Source organism: Mus caroli, chromosome 11 (assembly GCF_900094665.2).
Source record: "Mus caroli chromosome 11, CAROLI_EIJ_v1.1, whole genome shotgun sequence".
NCBI classification, from domain to species: Eukaryota; Metazoa; Chordata; class Mammalia; order Rodentia; family Muridae; genus Mus; species Mus caroli.
Window position 1 is genome coordinate 50,128,727 of NC_034580.1, and position 17,054 is coordinate 50,145,780.

General features: G+C 48.9%; 1 protein-coding gene across 3 annotated transcripts in view; it reads left to right on the forward strand.

Annotated features, from left to right (window-relative positions):
• The window catches only part of LOC110305107 (proton-coupled amino acid transporter 1), a 32,430-nt gene extending 15,890 nt beyond the window's left edge, over positions 1-16,540 (forward strand). For all 3 annotated transcript variants that reach the window (XM_021176894.2, XM_029483673.1, XM_029483672.1), the window contains 7 exons: positions 279-374; positions 2,088-2,172; positions 3,822-4,040; positions 5,201-5,299; positions 6,229-6,395; positions 8,446-8,615; positions 12,616-16,540. In XM_021176894.2, the coding sequence (XP_021032553.1) occupies positions 279-374; positions 2,088-2,172; positions 3,822-4,040; positions 5,201-5,299; positions 6,229-6,395; positions 8,446-8,615; positions 12,616-12,887 (1,108 nt within the window). In that variant the 3' untranslated portion in view covers positions 12,888-16,540. The remainder of the gene's footprint in view (positions 1-278; positions 375-2,087; positions 2,173-3,821; positions 4,041-5,200; positions 5,300-6,228; positions 6,396-8,445; positions 8,616-12,615) is intronic.
• The last annotated feature ends 514 nt before the right edge of the window (positions 16,541-17,054 follow it).

Sequence of the window (17,054 nt, forward strand, 5' to 3'; positions counted from 1 at the left end):
ACAGTAGGCAAGCTGTGGTTAAGTAAGAGGTCCTATCTTGAGAGAGTGATTGGGGGAAAACATCCGATATCAACTCTGGCCTCCATGTATGTGAACCTGTACACCTATAAGCATATATACACATACATACATGCACCCCACTTATGATCCTCAAGGGGTTCAGAGGTCCTCTAGGGTGACAGGTGGAGAATTGGTCCATATCTTAATAGCTCCATTTATCTTTTTACTGTCATGGTCTAACCCAGCCATTCTGCTTTTCTTGTATCCTAACCCTGCAGACTGAACAAACCCTTTTTGGACTATGGGGACACTGTGATGTACGGACTAGAATGCAGCCCCAGCACCTGGGTCCGGAGCCACTCCCACTGGGGAAGGTAACTGACTTCCTTGTTTCTATGGCCACAGCTCCCAGTGTGGGGACCAGAGATAGGCAGGTATGATGCAGGGCATTGTGAGGAGCGGAGGGTATTGTTGGGGTTAGCCATGAGGCCTCAGCTTCCTCATCTTTAATATGTGGGACCTGACCTAAGGACCTCTGAAGGCTGTGTCGGCCCTCAGAGCCTGCGGCTGCTCTGATTTATTCAGCAAATGTGTTTTATGTGGCCTCTCGTAAGCGGCACAAAAATGATTCCTGCTTAGAGAAGGCATTTCCCTAATATAAATTACTTAGTCCCTACCCTGCAGGGGCTTATGGCTTTTGTAGGGTGATAGATGCGTGGGAAGAGAAGCTGGGAACAAGACAAGAGATGCATGGTTAAGGGGCCGCAGGGCCGATCTTGATGCCTGAGTATGGGGTAGGCAAGGCAGTGTCCAGAGCAGGTGGAGAGCTTTGGAGGTTTCTCCTGACTTTTCAGGTGACTGGAGGGAAACAAGCCACCCTTTGTTCCTGTCTACATGGAGGGGATAAGTACTGTCGAGGGCCTGAATCCTCAGTTCTGTTGTTTTGATGAAGAGGGTGCTTGCTGTCATTTGTGGCTCCAGCCTATAATGTAGTGTGTCCCTTTTTTTCTCCCTCCTCCCTCCCTGCCTCCCTTCTCCTTTCTTCTTGGCAAAATCACCTGTTGATGAGCAGTCAGGTTGCAGAGTGCCCACCACAGTTTGGCTGATCAGTCAGTTCTTCCTGTCTGCATTCCTTCCTCCCCCTTTCTCTCTGTTCTCCCGCACACCCTTCCTCGTGTTCATAGGAAGAGCATTGTTTGCACATGGTAAGAGGACCGGTCTGAAAAACAGTATTAACTTCTAGCCATAGTGTAGTGGCATGGGAGCATCCTTCGGGTTCTCCCAGAACTTCCTGTGCACGTATGAACATGCACATCTTCTTACATTTCTCTCTCTCTTTGTGGCCAATGGCTCTTCCTGTATATGCTGTTTAGAAGCTTGCTTTCTCTCCTTTGATACCTTGGAGATTTTCCTCCGGAAGTGATTCCAGCTCTAACCCATCCTTTCTCACTGCTGTGCCATGTTCCATTTAAGACAGGTCTGGAACCCCATTACTCTCACTAGGGCTTCAGATCGTCACCCACTGTTGTCACAGTGCTTCTGCCAGTAGACCTTCAACTAGATCAGTGCTTGGCTCGCAGTTGTAGGAGTTGGAGAAAGGCCTGCTTTCTAGGCTTTCATGCTTTAGCAAAGAATTGAGTTTGGTGGGTGGGCAGTAGAAGGCATGGGCCAGGTTATGCTCTGGTGATGCCCTGAGCTCATGCAGAGAGGCAAGAACTAGGGAGGGGACGTGGAGAGCACAGATACTCCCAAAACTCTGCACCGGTGGCACTGGCACACCTTGCCTTCTTGCCACAGCTTGTTCTTTTTTTTTTTTTTTTTTTTGGTTTTTCGAGACAGGGTTTCTCTGTATAGCCCTGGCTGTCCTGGACCTCACTTTGTAGACCAGGCTGGCCTCGAACTCAGAAATCCGCCTGCCTCAGCCTCCAGAATGCTGGGATTAAAGGCATGTGCCACCACGCCCGGCCCGCCACAGCTTGTTCTTGTCACCCACTGAGAAGGGAAGGCGAGGACAGCTGCGCAGATGTTCATCTCCGGGGAAGCTTCCAGACCTGACGGGCTTTACCCCTGTCTCACCCTCTCTGCAGGCGCATCGTGGACTTCTTCCTCATCGTCACTCAGCTGGGATTCTGCTGTGTCTACTTCGTGTTTCTGGCGGACAACTTTAAGCAGGTAGAGTTCCTGTGAGAGAGAGGGAAGGGTGAGAGTCGGGCGGAGCTTTTGTCCAAGGCTCTGGGCTGAACCTTTGGTGTTTGATTCTCATCCCAGCACCTGTGGTGTAAAGAGCTCTTGCCTTGTCTGTGTTGACACAAGCTGATCGTCCCCTCTGTAGACCATTTATGTTTCTGAATGAAAGACACTCACAGCCCTTACATTTTAATATGCCTTAGACAGCATGATAGCTGGGCAGCTGCCTACTCTCCATGCTGTTAAGAGTCTACCTTCACTAACTCCGTTATCATTTACTATTGACTATGTCCCATCTGGGTTGCTCTTAACCCAATTGGCGGCTCTCCTCCCTCTGCTCATTCTTCCTTTATTCCATGGCTGCTTCTTCCTACTGTCTCCCTCCTCAGCCCCACCCCTACCCCCCCACAAACCTGAAAAACCTCTACCCTACCTATATCTTTTCTGCCCAGCTATTATTGGCTGTCAGCATCTTTATTCACCAATCACAATTAACCTGGGGGCCGGGTCACAGGGGCAGACTCCAGGTCTTGGGGCCCCGCATTATGGTAGACAGTAAAAGGCAAAAACTTCCAACACTTTTTACTCTACCTGGCTGAAGTCTCCCCTGCACAAGGAGAAGAAGCTCCTCTCAGGCTGGTCTGGGGAGCTTCTGTACTGTGTTCCTGGGCAGCTTGCGGGATAGAGTGGCAACAGGTGGTGCTGTCTAGGTTACTCCTGCGGAAGCCTTCGCTAATGCGGCCTTTACCTAAGTACAAGTGCACAGCTCTGTGGAGGCCTCAGAGTCAGTTGTCATTTTCTATGGCTACTGGGCAGGCTTAAGTGTCAGGCTGCCTCAGCCCTTGACAGAAGCCAGGGTCATATCACCCTTGTCTAAAAAGGCTATAGATTTAGGGCCAGAGCCTATGCCCTAGATCCCTAATAAGCCAGGTGCAGCCACCTGTCCTTGGTAAGTAAGGGTTGATAATGAAGAGCAGAAAAAGACTTAAAGTATAACCTCACTGGGAGGAAGGATCCGTGGACCCATCAAGTGCATCTTCAGGGGCCTGACAGGAGGTGAAGTTTAAATAGAAGGAAAGAGGCAGGTGGTCAAGGTGTGGTCCTGCCCGTCACGGCCCATCACTGTCTCCACTCCAGTCTCTCCTGCTCGGTGGCACTGTGTATAATCCCATCCCCTTTCCAGGAGACTAGTTCTGGTGCCACGGCTGTTTCCTTCTCTCGGCATGGTATTCCTAGGGGGATTTCCACGTGTCTAGGGTGCCAGAGTCCAGATGGCTGGAAGGAGGAACTTGAGTGTTTCTTCAGAGTGCTCCCCTTCATTTCAGTCATCCCAGTTATAGCTGGGTCAGGGCCTGCAGGCTTTTCTCATTGCTTCCTGAACATCAGACATGCTTAAGATAAGGGTAGGAAGAACTTACCATTAAATTCCCCCATCATCATGTCTCCCACATCCTTCTGTCTTGTGAAACATCATCAAACCCAGCTCAGACAGTTTGCAACCATGAAGACTCCAGAGGTGCCTACATATAAGGCCAATTTCAGACAGCGGATCCTTTTTCCAGATCCTCTCCAGCAAGATAACCCACTGGCTCCATCACTCAGGGCTTCTCCTCCTTCCTTCCTTCTGGTTCCAGGTGATAGAGGCAGCCAACGGGACCACCACCAACTGCAACAACAATGTGACCGTGATCCCGACGCCCACCATGGACTCTCGACTCTACATGCTCTCCTTCCTGCCCTTCCTGGTGCTGCTGTCTTTCATCAGGAACCTGCGTATCTTGTCCATCTTCTCTCTGCTGGCCAACATCAGCATGTTCGTCAGCCTGATCATGATATACCAGTTTATTGTCCAGGTACAAGCCCAGGCCCCACCCCATCCTGTGGAATAGGAAATCAAATGGAGGGATCACAGCACTGCCCACATGCGGCGTATGTAGATTAGAGGTTGCATCCTGAGGAGACGGGAACAGTGTTTACTCCAGAGAGACCTCCAGTGACAGACCAGGAATTACTCCACCTAGCTCTTTCCGTTTATATATTTTATAACATTTTTCTCAAGCTTTTAATTCATTGGTCTTGTTGTAGAGTTGAGCTGGGTTGATAATTTGCAAGCTTCTTTGTACAGGGAACTCTCTCCACTTCGTTGGTTGAGTTGTAGGCCAGCATGGTCAGCGTCGCTTACTTGATGGATGGGATGTCATCTAACCTGCTCACCTGTCTCAGTCACAGAGCAGCCGTATCTGTGATCTGTGAGACTCCCACTCACAGCTCCATCTGACTGATAGATGAACCTGGGATCTGTCAGTCACTGACCCATGGGTAGCTCCTGTTTCTAGTGTCATCCGTGACTCAGGAAATAGTTACTGCGTGGACTTGAGACACCTATTTGTCCTCATCCTGCAACCTAAAATGCTTCTTCTTTTTTTAAGAGTAAAATTTTTAAAATTAATTATGCATATATGTGTGGGTATGTGTACATGAGGACAGGAGCCATGAAGACTACATGAGGGTGTCTGATGCCCCTGCAGTCATGTAACAGTAGCGAGGTACTCAATGTAGGTGCTGGGAATTTAGTCTTCTGCAAGAGCAGTGTGTTCCTAACAGCCGAGCCGCCCCACCCTAGGCTCTGACTTTCATGCTTAAATTATATTCATTTTGCTACCTTCCCTCAGCATTTCTCGGCATTCTTCTCATGTGCCTCTTGAGAAAGTGCTCAGTTTCTTTTATCTCTTGAGTTTCTTTTATATCAAATGTCTGGGGATGCTATCACCGAGTGCAAGAGCATGAAGCTTTATGCAGGCATCAGCATGTGACAGGTTTATGGTATATTGGGCAGATCTTTATCCAAAGCAAGTAGAGACTTCCTAACCCAAGGAGAGAAAAAGGCCGACTGTCTCCATCTTTTCTGTCAGCTTCTTATTTGGAAACATTGGATTTAGGAGAAGGTGTGCTCTGACTGGTGCTCCAAAGCTCAAATCTCTAAATAGCCCTTGGCTTTGTTCATCTTTTCCAGAGGATCCCAGACCCCAGCCACCTCCCCTTGGTGGCTCCATGGAAGACCTACCCCCTGTTCTTTGGCACGGCGATTTTTGCTTTTGAAGGCATTGGAGTGGTAAGAAGGGTACCGTGGCTTGGGCCTGAGTGCTCCCTGTGGACCTGAGTGCTCCTTGCCACCCCCAGTGTCCTCACTGACTCTGCTTTATTGCTCAGGAAACCCCATTGGTCACAGCACTCAGGAGGTGGGTGAGGGTGTATCCCGTGTCTAGGCTGTCACTGGCTACAGCTAGTTTGAGGCCAGCCAGGTATATAAGACTCTTCCCACCCCCACGCCCCAAACACAATTAAAGAAGGGAAGTTTACACTTCGGAAAATTGGCTGGAGGCTGCGATCTCAGGTCAGGTGTCAAGAGTCCTGCTGGGGGCCACACTGTTGAGAGGGTGAAGGGCACTCCCATCCCTTGACAAGCTGACAGAGGACAGAGGGAATTCCAGTCTTACCTCTCCTCACTCTGGATTAAACCGTGGGTTCTGAAGCCCCTTGTATGCACGAGAGTGCAGCTGTTGATAGAATAGCTGATTTCACTGTGCACTAAAGGAAAGTATACTTGCTGGTCTGGCAATAGAGAGTCTATTTTCTTTTATGATCCTGTGTGTGTGTGTGTGTGTGCGTGCATGTGTTCACGTGTGCATGCATGTATGTGTGCTTGTGTGTTTGGAGGCCAGAAATCAACATCAGCTGTCTTTCCCAGGCACTCTCTGTTTTTGGAGATGACGTCTCTCACTGAACCTAGAATTCTCAGTTTCAGTCTCAGTGGGTTCCATTGGTCGCCAGTCCTCCCACCCCAAGCCACCTCTGCGAGGTGCTGTGCTTACAGACGCATGCCACCACACCTGGCCTTTTTTGTGGGTTCTAGGCGTCTCATATGTGCATAGCAAGTACCTCAGTGGCAGAGCCGTCTCCCCAGGCCCCTGACAGTGTTATTTTTGTTGTGTGTTCACGTCTTTCTCACATGCTTTCCTTCCCTTACTACTTTTTTTGTAGGTTCTACCCCTTGAGAACAAAATGAAGGACGCACAGAAATTTCCATTGATCTTGTATTTGGGGATGGCTATCGTCACTGTACTCTACATCAGCCTGGGGAGCCTGGGGTACCTGCAATTTGGAGCTAATATCAAGGGCAGCATCACCCTCAACCTGCCCAACTGCTGGTATGTGGAGGAATTGGAAACTTCCAGAAGGCGACAGGTCACAATGTGGCTTTTTCTTGTCACTTGGCTACCCTGAGCTTGTGATCTTACAGCAGCTTGTACTGAATTCATGTGTGAATCTTGCACCTGTTAAGACATTTCTCCTGTGAAATACTAAACCCAGAAGGGCTGAGTATCCAGTGTGTGTGTGCCTAAAGCGATTCCAGACTGGTGTGATTGGAAGGAGGTCTGCCTGGTCAGTCACAGGTGTGCCATGCAAGTGGGAGTGTCTCACCCTGGACTGTTGGGAGTCCTTCCTCAAGTGTCTTTCCCAGTGGACACGCTCTGGGGAATCACTTGAGACCCACAGAAGTGCCTGGATGTCACAGAACATGTGCTGAGCGGTCTCTGTTTGGAAGACCAAAACCTCATTGTAAAGAGCGTCTGTCTGCCCATACTGAGAACCTGGTTAATGCCCAGGGACCTAGGGCAGCCTCCCTTCCCATCCAGCTATTGTATTGCACTCTGAATGGTGAGACTTTGGGGAGGACAAATTGAGAAAACTGTTGGCTCACTGGGGTCAGTGTGTAGCATAGGATCCCGAGTCGGCAGGTGTCTGAAGACAAGATTCATCGCATCTCCAACCAGGTGGGCTACCACACAGCCAGCCCACACAGTCTGACCCCGGTGAGCAGCTGTCTTCCCTCCGGTACCTAGTCCAGCTGTGCTCCTGTGTGAGTGAGGTTACCTGGGTGTCTCCTGACTCTAGATTTAGCAGCTCTCTGGAGGTCTCAGGGGCTTAACTCAGAGCACCGCCAGCAGAGGGGTGCTTTGTTTTGTTTTGTTTTTCCCTCAAAGAGTTATTGTCTATACTTAGCAAGAGAGACAGGAAAAGACTCCCCTCCCCAGCCCCCCAGTGTTCTTACAGCTTAAGAGCCTCATCTGGGTGTTTAGCTCAACTACAGAGACAACCTGTTCTCATTACACAATAAGACATTTAAATCAGTTCCAAGAGTGGCCAGTGTCTCTCGCTGTCATATGCACAGGTCTTGATGAAGGTGGCATTCTGCTGAAGAGAGTGGCCTTGCCCGTGTGTACTGAGTCAGGTCAGAAAGCTCTAGGGTTCGTGCTCTAGGGGCAAGTTGGAGTACCCCATGGCATGTCAGTGGCCTCCTGGGGGAGTCTTGGGGATCTGTGGTAAAAGGCAGCCCCTTTGGGATGAGGAGGGGCCTGTGCTGCTTCCCAGGGGATTTCCTGGCCACTGGCTGCCTCTAAGATACCTAAATTTCATGGAAGGGAATTTGTTCTTGTGCACAGGGCAGAGTCCAGATACAGAAGGTATATTGAGAACATTTTACCATACCCTGGTCACAGTTTCCATATTTGGAATGTGACACTCTGAGTATGTAAGAATGTGTGTTTGGTAGGGGACAGAGGGCTGGCTGGCTTGCTTGCTCTCTCCCTCCCTCCCTCCCTCCCTCCCTCCCTTCCTTCCTTTCGTATGTTTGTTTGTTTTTAGAAAAAAGTTCTCCTGTAGTTCTCCTGTAGCTGGTCTGAAATTCAGTATGTAGCAGAGGCTGACCTTGAACTCTTAGTCCACTTGTCTCCCTCTCCGGAGTGCTAGTGTTATGCTGTGCCTGGCTCATGTCTTCATTGTGAAGAGCTACACAGGGGCACTGAGACTTATTTAGCTAGTTTTCTATGAATTAACATTTCATTTTTGTAGCCTTCCCTTGCATAAAAGCTATGGAGGACTTTTTCTTTTTAATTAATTTGCATTATGTGTGTGTATGTATATGTGTGTGTGTGTGTGTATGTGTGTGTGTGTGTGTATGTGTGTGTGTGTGTGTGTGTGTGTGTGTGTGTGTGTGAGAGAGAGAGAGAGAGAGAGAGAGAGAGAGAAATGGGGACAGGGGGAGGAGAGAGAGCCAGCATAAGACTTCTCAGTCTGAAGACTGTGGGTGGGTTGGTGATTTTTCCGGCTGTCTCCAGGGTGCAGGGGCGGGTTTGGGCTCCGTCCAGGGCTGTCGGAGAGCACCATCAGTCTCCTGAGAGCACCCATTCTCTGCAGGTTGTACCAGTCGGTGAAGCTGCTGTACTCCATAGGCATCTTCTTCACCTATGCCCTCCAGTTCTATGTCGCGGCTGAGATCATCATCCCGGCCATTGTGTCCCGAGTGCCTGAGCATTTCGAGCTGATGGTGGACCTTTGTGTGCGCACTGCCATGGTCTGTGTGACATGTGAGTAGAAGAGATTATTTCTGCATTTCCTTAAAGGTTAGAGGACATCTGGATTGTCCCCAGTGAGAGCCTGGCACACAAACTATTAGAGTTGAGGCATAAACCAGGGCATGAAGAATTGGTTCTTAGTGACTGCAAAGAACTCAGGAGTGAGGACAGGAGTTTACAGATGATGTCTAAAGTTCAAGAGAGAACAAAGACACTGTTATGATCCCATCTGAAATGGACAACAAGCTAAAAGCCACTCCAGAGGGCTGGGCATGCAGCTCAGTTTGTAGTGTGCTGATTGAGTGAGCTTTCATAAAGCCTTGGGGTTCCATCTTCAGCACCACATCAACTGGGTGTGGTGTGGTGCACATCTGCAATCCCAGCACTGAGGAGGCAGAGGTAGAAGGACCAGGGTTTGAGGTCAGCCTGGGAAATATGAGACCCTGTTTTGATAGCTAGAAAGATAGATAATGGATAGATGACTAGCTGGATAGATAGATGAAAGGATGGATGGTAGATAATTGGGATTGGACATGTAGATGAATTGATGGTTAGATAGATGGTTAGCCACTTCAACCACATCCTTGGTGAGAACTGGAAACTCTAGTATAAGGCACTGTTACTATCCCATCTAAAAATAAATATGAGTCTTTAAAAGATGCTTCAGGGTCTGGGTGCTCACCTAGCATCCGCAGCACCCAATAAACTGGGAATGGTGGTACACGCCAGAATCCGCTCACTGGGACGTAGAATCAGGAAAGTCAAGGTTTCAAGGCTAGCCTGGGATACACAGACTTCTCTCTCAATCAGTAGCTAGCTACTTCATCCTGTCTATATCGAGGACACATTAGTTTCATAGAAGGTATGTGTTTGTTATTTTAAATAGTAGTCCATTGTGAGCTGGGTAGATGATCCCAGATATTTTTTTGGATGTTCATTGTAAACATCTGTTAACCTGGCTGTTTTCCTCTGTTTTTTCCTCTTTCCTCTACCCTGAGCTAAGGGGTGTGACTTCAACATTAAAATCAGAATATCACTAGCACCTTTTTTCCTATTTGTTGAAAGTAAGGTCAATTTTTAAAAATTACGTTTTCCTCATTGCTTCTGTGAGTTCCACCAGGGCATCCCTAATCAACTGGTCACTAACTTCTGATTTAGATTTCTGGGAGATTGGCAGTTTTCAAATTAGACTTTTATGTTAGTTTTATTGCTTAGGGCAAGCATCTCATTGCTTATTTCATTAAGACTTCCCTTATTTATTTAATCCTAGCCACCACCCTTGGAATAATTATGGTCTATATGGTTTTTCCTTCTACCTCAGACATATTCATATAAATACACACACACACACACACACACAATTTGTAAACTGAACTGGAATTGAAATTTTTTTTGTTTTATTTACTATCATATGTATGCACAATGGTGGGGTACATATAGAGGTCAGAGGTCAACTTTGTGGTGTTGGATGACCTATAACCTATGATCTTAGTCCCTCTACCTCCTGGGATTACAGGCTTGACCCACTATACTTGGCTTGTCATTGTTCTTCTGCAAGGACAGCAGGTAGAAGGCCAGTCTTCTCAGCAAAAAGAACTCTCTAGAAGTAAGGAGATGACCTCGATTCCCTCACCTAACCTTGACCAGATCTCCTAAGACTTTCTTGCAGACTGAATCTGGTCATTATGGACTCCCCAGCCCCATGGAGAGCTCATAGCACCCAGAAGTCTGGCATCTGCTGCTCTCTGGCAGACTCCAGTCCCTCTTCTGGAGCTAAGCTGGAGAGGGTCTGGAGCAACCGCACAGGCTGCACTGTGCTCCCATCCTCTGCAGCAGCTCCAGATGCACACTTACTGGGTCTCCTCTAAGGTGGGATTAGGATTAGCTCCAGCTTTGAGGAGACAGCTTCTGTGTGCATAGTGGCTTGTCTCTGTGAACTCTGAGAGACTGTTCTTGAATTTAAAGGGCTCTGCAAGGCAGAATGTTGAACATTCAAATAATTTGCCTTTCCCCAATGTGGCTCCTCCAGAAAAAGTAGGTCTGTCTCTGTAAAATGTCCTAGAGCATAGGACCTACCCTGACCTGCAGCATGTGGCAGTCCCCATCTCTGGACCTCATCCTGTCCTTAGAGCCTCTTGGTTTCTCTGCTTTTCTTCTCCTGGCTCAGGGCCTCACTCCCCCTCTTTGGGCTGTGTTTGGGCTCTGAGACTGTGTTCCGCTCTCCTATCTCCTCTGATCTGCTCTGTGCCATTGTCTTGTGAAAGAAGGCAGCCCCTTCATCTGCCCTCTCCATAGCTTTTACTGGCTTCCCAGGAGACTTTGAAGTAATTGTGGGAGGCAGAGGAAGCCTTTCAGGGTAGCACCAACTCAAGTATATACTTGTGTGGGTTCATTTTGTCCTTGTTCCTCTGCTTTTTTAATTCTTGTGGCAAAGTTGGTTGGTGAATCACTTTCCATCTTTATGTGACTATCTTCAATTATACCTGTCCAATTTATTGGCAGTCTGTTTTTATTGCTGTCTCTAATGTTTTCCTTACTTTTTCTCCTCTTTCTCAATGTATATCTCCAACAAAAATAGGGAGATACATACCAATAGATAGATAGATAGATAGATAGATAGATAGATAGATAGATAGATAGATAGATAGATAGATACGGTCCAGCCTCTTGTTTAATGTTATGTGCATGGATGTTTTACCACTTATGTGCCTGGTCTCCGGGCATCAAATCTCCTGGAACGAGAGATAAAAGCGCCACGTGGGTGCTGGAAATAAAGCCCCCATCCTCCAGAACAGCAGCCCAAGCTCCTAACCACTGAGCACTGTCGCCAGTCCCCAGCCTCAGTTTTTAAAGAGATCTTATTTTCAAGTGTGTGTATGTGCGTGTGTGTGCGCATGTGTGCACACACTTGAGTGTCCACAGAGGCCAGATGAGGACATCAGGTCTCCTAGATCAGGAGTTACAGGAGTTGTAAACTTCCTGATATGAGTTCTGGGAACTGAACATGGATCCTCTGCAAGGGCAATAAGTGACCTTAACTGTTAAGTCATCTTCTCCAACCTCTGTAGCTTCATTTTAACCCCCACTTGCAGTTCATCTTTCCCCCCACTCTCCCCGACTACATTTGAACTGCAGTTGAGGGAGAGGTGATCGTTTCCTTAAGCTTTGCTATATTCATAAATGCAGATGTCCATACCGCCTAGAATGAGTTTGTTCGAGGCCACTGTGAATTCTGAAGATGAATTTCTAGACATTGAAAAGCCTACACTGTGCACCGTCCCAAGACTGACATGGCTGGTTGACACAGTGGGCTTTTCCTAGAGGGCGGTCTTCAGGCAGAACCACCCCTGTCCTCCACCATGGAAGTATTTGATGAAATTATCATGAAATATTATGGTGTCTTCTGAAGAGGAAGAGATGGGAATGTGTGGTGGTCCTTTGTTTTTAGTGCTTGAAGACTGATGTGTTTGTGGCTCTATCAGTGTGAGGAAGTGAATGGTCCCTCAGAAAGGCCCACCCACTTTTCTTCACCCCTACCTTCACCCAGTTGTCCATTTGGGAGAGACTAGTTGTCCAGCTGGGAGAGTAGTAACCAACTGTAATCCCAGTGTTTGGGAGGCTGAGGCAAAAGGATCTCGGGTTCAGTGTCAGCCTAAGATACATAATAAGACATTCGAGACATAGTAAGGTACAACCTGTGACAGTGCTGTCAAAAAATAAATTATATATACATATGCATACATATATGCAGACAGACAGACAGACAGACAGATGTGGGATTAGAGCCAGGAGACCACAGTAATTCTGTGGTCCTCACCACCAGAGATAAAAGCGCCACATGGGCTTTTATCACAATATGATCACATATTGCCCAAGATTGGACTAGATAGCATCTTAACTTCCTTCGAGTTCTCAGTTCTAAACGTGGACCCAGGCCAAACTTTCTGGGCAGTGAGAATATCTCCTACAGCCCCAGGCACTCTTGAACAAAGACGTCCCCCTCTCTCTGCAGGTGTGTTGGCCATCCTCATCCCACGCCTGGACCTGGTCATCTCCCTGGTGGGCTCTGTGAGCAGCAGCGCCCTGGCCCTCATCATCCCGCCCCTGCTGGAGGTGGCCACCTACTATGGAGAGGGCATTAGCCCCCTGACCATCACCAAGGATGCCCTCATCAGCATCCTGGGCATCGTGGGCTTCGTGGTGGGGACCTACGAGTCTCTGTGTGAGCTGATCCAGCCAAGCCATAGCGACTCCTCTACCAATTCCACCAGTGCCTTCATATAAGGATCTGGGTGTGCTCCCTCCACCTGCCCAGCCTCACCCTGTGTGTCTCCCAGTAGTGTCCCCACATCCTCAGGTATAGTCCAGCCTCTGGAAAAAGGCAGGGTTGCTGCCTGGGCATTCTTCTATCTGGCATTGGACCCTTGGGTAACCTGGGCTAGATGAGACTGAGACTGGGGGAGGGCGGGGAGCAGCCCCTCCACTTGTGATGGTGCCGTCGCTGCTCTCCTTCATCACGCCTCCTCTCTCGGCACTGCTCCCCGCCCCACCCGCGTCTGACCTGCCACACCTAAATTATTCCCATTGCACAGCTCACTTTATTTAAAAGGTAGTCTCCGGCTCCTGACGTTTTCTCCTTTCCTGGGCCAGGCCTAGATTAAATAAGTGGGGACTCTCATGTTTTACAAAGCCAGGCCTCTTTCTCATCAGGCTCCCAAATGCTGTACCTCACTGTTCCACGCAGCTGCGTCCTGAGAGGGTTCTGGATTCCCCCACCCCCAATAGTTTACAGCCAGCCCTGAATGCTGAAGGTTTCCATCTGCTGTCTGACTTGGGGAACCCACAGGCCACGTCACCTCTTTTCTCGTTTCCTCTGTGTAGGTCACAGTACTGCCCCTTGATTTCTTTAGCTCTTAAAGACAATGAGACACTGCTCAGACTGGAGGCATTTACAGTGTATTTACGCTTAGGGTTCAGGCTCTTGACTTCAGACCTGGCATCACAGCCGATTCTTCCTCCTTCAGCAACTTGTATTTGGCTTCTCCTTCCACTAAGACACCTGCTCCAGGGGACTGTGGGTTTGCCCTCCACCCTGCCCTCTTGGCCATTTTGTTGTTTGTTTGTCTGTTTTGTTTTGTTTCCAGACAGGGTCTCATGTCACCAGAGTTGGCTTTGAACTTGCTTGCTGTGTAGTCAAGGATGACGATGGGCTCTCGGTCCTCCTGCCGTTGCCTCAAGTACTGAGGTTGCTAGCATGAGCTGCCACACCCAGCTGGCTCAGAGACCTCAAGCAGATCATGTGAGCATGCACCGCCTCTGGAAGCCCCATGCATGTGTGGACTTCCATTCATGAGACTGACTCCATATGGGCACTCGGAAGTACTTGTGTATACAAGGCTAAGGACGGGCCGCAGTTCCTCTTCATAGACACTACGCACAAGGGTCATTGTTTACAGTTCCTGGGGAGAGAGCAGAATCCCTGCCTTGCCCCAAGCTGCCTCTGTATCCTGGGCTTCCAAGGAACCACTAAACACTAACTGTGGCCCATACCTGCTCCTATTATGCCTCTCACAGAGTCACCTGGCTTCTAGGTCAGTCATCTTAGGGTGTGCCTTTAGAGGCCACTGAGAGAGTCCATGACTTGCCACTGCTCCCCTGTTGATGTCAGGATTCCCAAAGGACAGCTGTTAGCTCTCCATCTCTGGGTTGTGTGTGTGTGTGTGTGTGTGTGTGTGAACACGTGTGCATGCACACATATGCACACTACAGAGCGGTTTGTGTCTCCTCTCTGGTTACCAGGCTCTTAACTACAGATAGGATTTGCCTTGAAACTCGAGTTAGAGAAAGAAGCAAGAATTTGTTTCTCAGAGTGTTGCTTTTGTGTTTGACAGAAGCTAGTGGTCCAACCTTGCAGCCAAGTCCCTTCTCGATGTTCTGTCCAGAGCCTGCTGCGTGACTTCCAGGTCACGGGATGGGAAGGATGGTTTCTGGCTACAGCAGCCGCTGTCCTTAGCAGCGTTGCTAGGAGGAGGCATTGCTGTCTTGGCCCTGAGGAGAGCAATGCTTTTTTCCCTTTCTGGCATCAGCATCCCCACAGGTGCTTATGTGGCCTGGTTCCAGCTGGGACTCACAGACGCCTTGCTTTCTGAAGTCTCAGGCTGGAAAGTAACCAAAGTAGGTTTAGATGCTGGCCAGCAACCCAACTGTGGGCCAGGCTCTCTCTTAGAAGCCACCTGAGCTTGGCTTCCTGGGTGGGAGGAAAGTGTATTCTGAACTTTTAGAGGCGCTCCTACCAGGTCTAGACCCATTGTGCCTCTCACAGAGTCACCTGGCTTCTAGTCTAGTCCAAGGCTAGCTACTCTTCAGGGCCCCTGGCCTGACATGGTGTGGTGTGCCTTCTGTAGCATTTGGCTGAGGGCAGCTTCCTTGGTACCTTGGTATGACCCACATCTTTTGACCTCTTCCTATACTCCTGAGGTACTGTCAGTTTGGTGACTCTTTGAGCAAGATCGGGGCCTTTCTAGATGGACACCAGGAAGCTGCTAAGCACATAGCACCAGGTGCCACACACAGCCCAGGTGCCCACAGGAGCCCTGAGTCAGAGCCCTCCTGACCCCTCCCACTGTCAGTTTGGAGCCAGATGGCCCCTGGTGGGAAAACAGATAAATGGGAGCTTGGGCAGAACAATATAGATAGACAAGGCTTGTGGGGACTAAGCCTGAATCCAGATGCCCCAGAGGCAGACATGCCCCATCCTTGCCAGCCCAGTCCTTGTCTGTACCCAAAGTCAGAGGCCAGTAATCCCAAACTTGAATGTGAGCACTTGCTGGGAAGCATGTGATCTAGCCTGAGCAACCCACTGTGCCCTTAGCTGTGGCATCACTTGTGCTGCTGTCTGGGTCGGGAGAGGTAGAGGTTAGCTTAGGCCCACCCGTCTCACCTCTCTAGCCACACCTATGGGCAGGTGCTCCTGTCTGCTCTCTTCCCCTGGAAGTCTTGTGCTAAGTGTGATCAGTGGTCTGAAGCTAGATCCCAGAGCCTGTCCTTAGGCTGTCTCATCCTCAGATTTCTCCCTCCCTTCAGTGTCTGCTCTTTGGACGCTATTGTTTCACCTGATCCTTCCAGGAAGTGCAGAGCTCAGATCATGTTTACAGCACTCACTACCCCCTTCTCACGCCCGCTCGCCCGCCAGCCTGCCCGCCAAGGGCTCTGGACAAGGGTTTCTTTCCCTGCTGGCCAGCCTCAGCCACCACTCCCACTGGCACACTGAGGCTTTCTGGGGCCTGATATGGGAACCAGACAGAGTGGTCGGACGTGGCAATCAGGAGGGTGGCGCCAAGCTGGCTTGAGAATATAATTTTCCAAAGTACATTACAAATCAGATACCATTAGGGGAAAGCAGGCCACGTGGCTCTTCTTTGAAACTGTGGTCAATACTTGAAGGCACTTTAGTCCTGCTGGCCGCGCCAGCTTCCGTCTGGCCGGTGTCTTCTTTTTCTGTGTGTCCAAGCCATTCACTGCTCAGAGACATTAAACCATGCTCATAGGCAGTTATCAAAAAAAGCAGCAGAAAATGAGGCTGGAAGGAGCCTGGTGTTTGCCCTGTTCTTTGGTTCTTTGGTTCGATGTTGAAGAAGCTGGAATTTTTTTTTTATGAATAATAAAATCCCACATCTGTATCGTAAAGTTGTCAGTATATGTTCAAATCAAGGATCGAGAGAACTGCCCTACAGAGAGTCTTAACAGCCAGACAGTACCGTGTGCTGGCGCCTACCTAGATGTGCATTGCGTACACGCGTGGGGCATGTCAGAGCTTCAGATGTGCATTGTGAACATGCATGGGTCATGTCAGAGCTTCTAGGTCTCATTTGGGTTGCACATATGGATCTTGTGTTAAATTTCCACTTCAATAAATGAATTTTATTTTTTATTTTTGAGAGGTTGCAAACTGTGTCTTTGTTTTCACACTTCAGAAAAAAAAATCACTGAGGTTAGGACCATCTGACAAAGGGACAGGGGTCTGAGAAAGGGAAAGCAACCCAGTCTCCCTAAACCACTTCGATATTCTCCTGAAATCCTGGGTCGCCTTCTGCATATACCACTGAGTAGTTTTAGGGGCCAGCTTGGTTTTTCAGTCAAATATGAGCCTGGGTGTTTGCAAATGTTAACATTTAGAGCAGTTGATAAAGTAAAGATTACCCTTGCTAGTGTGGGTGGCTTCGTCACATCCAAAAGTTCTTAAACTGTGGCCTCCCTAAGGAGGAATCCTATCTCCAGACCACAAGACCAGCTTCTCAGCTTCCACGCTTGAGTGGAGACCAGCCCTAGGAACTGTACACCTGTCAGCCACAGCTCAGCTAGTCCTCCTTTGAAATTGTTTCTATATTCTCTCTCTCTCTCTTTGTCTCTCTCTCTCTCTCTCTCTCTCTCTCTCTCTCTCTCTCTCTCTCT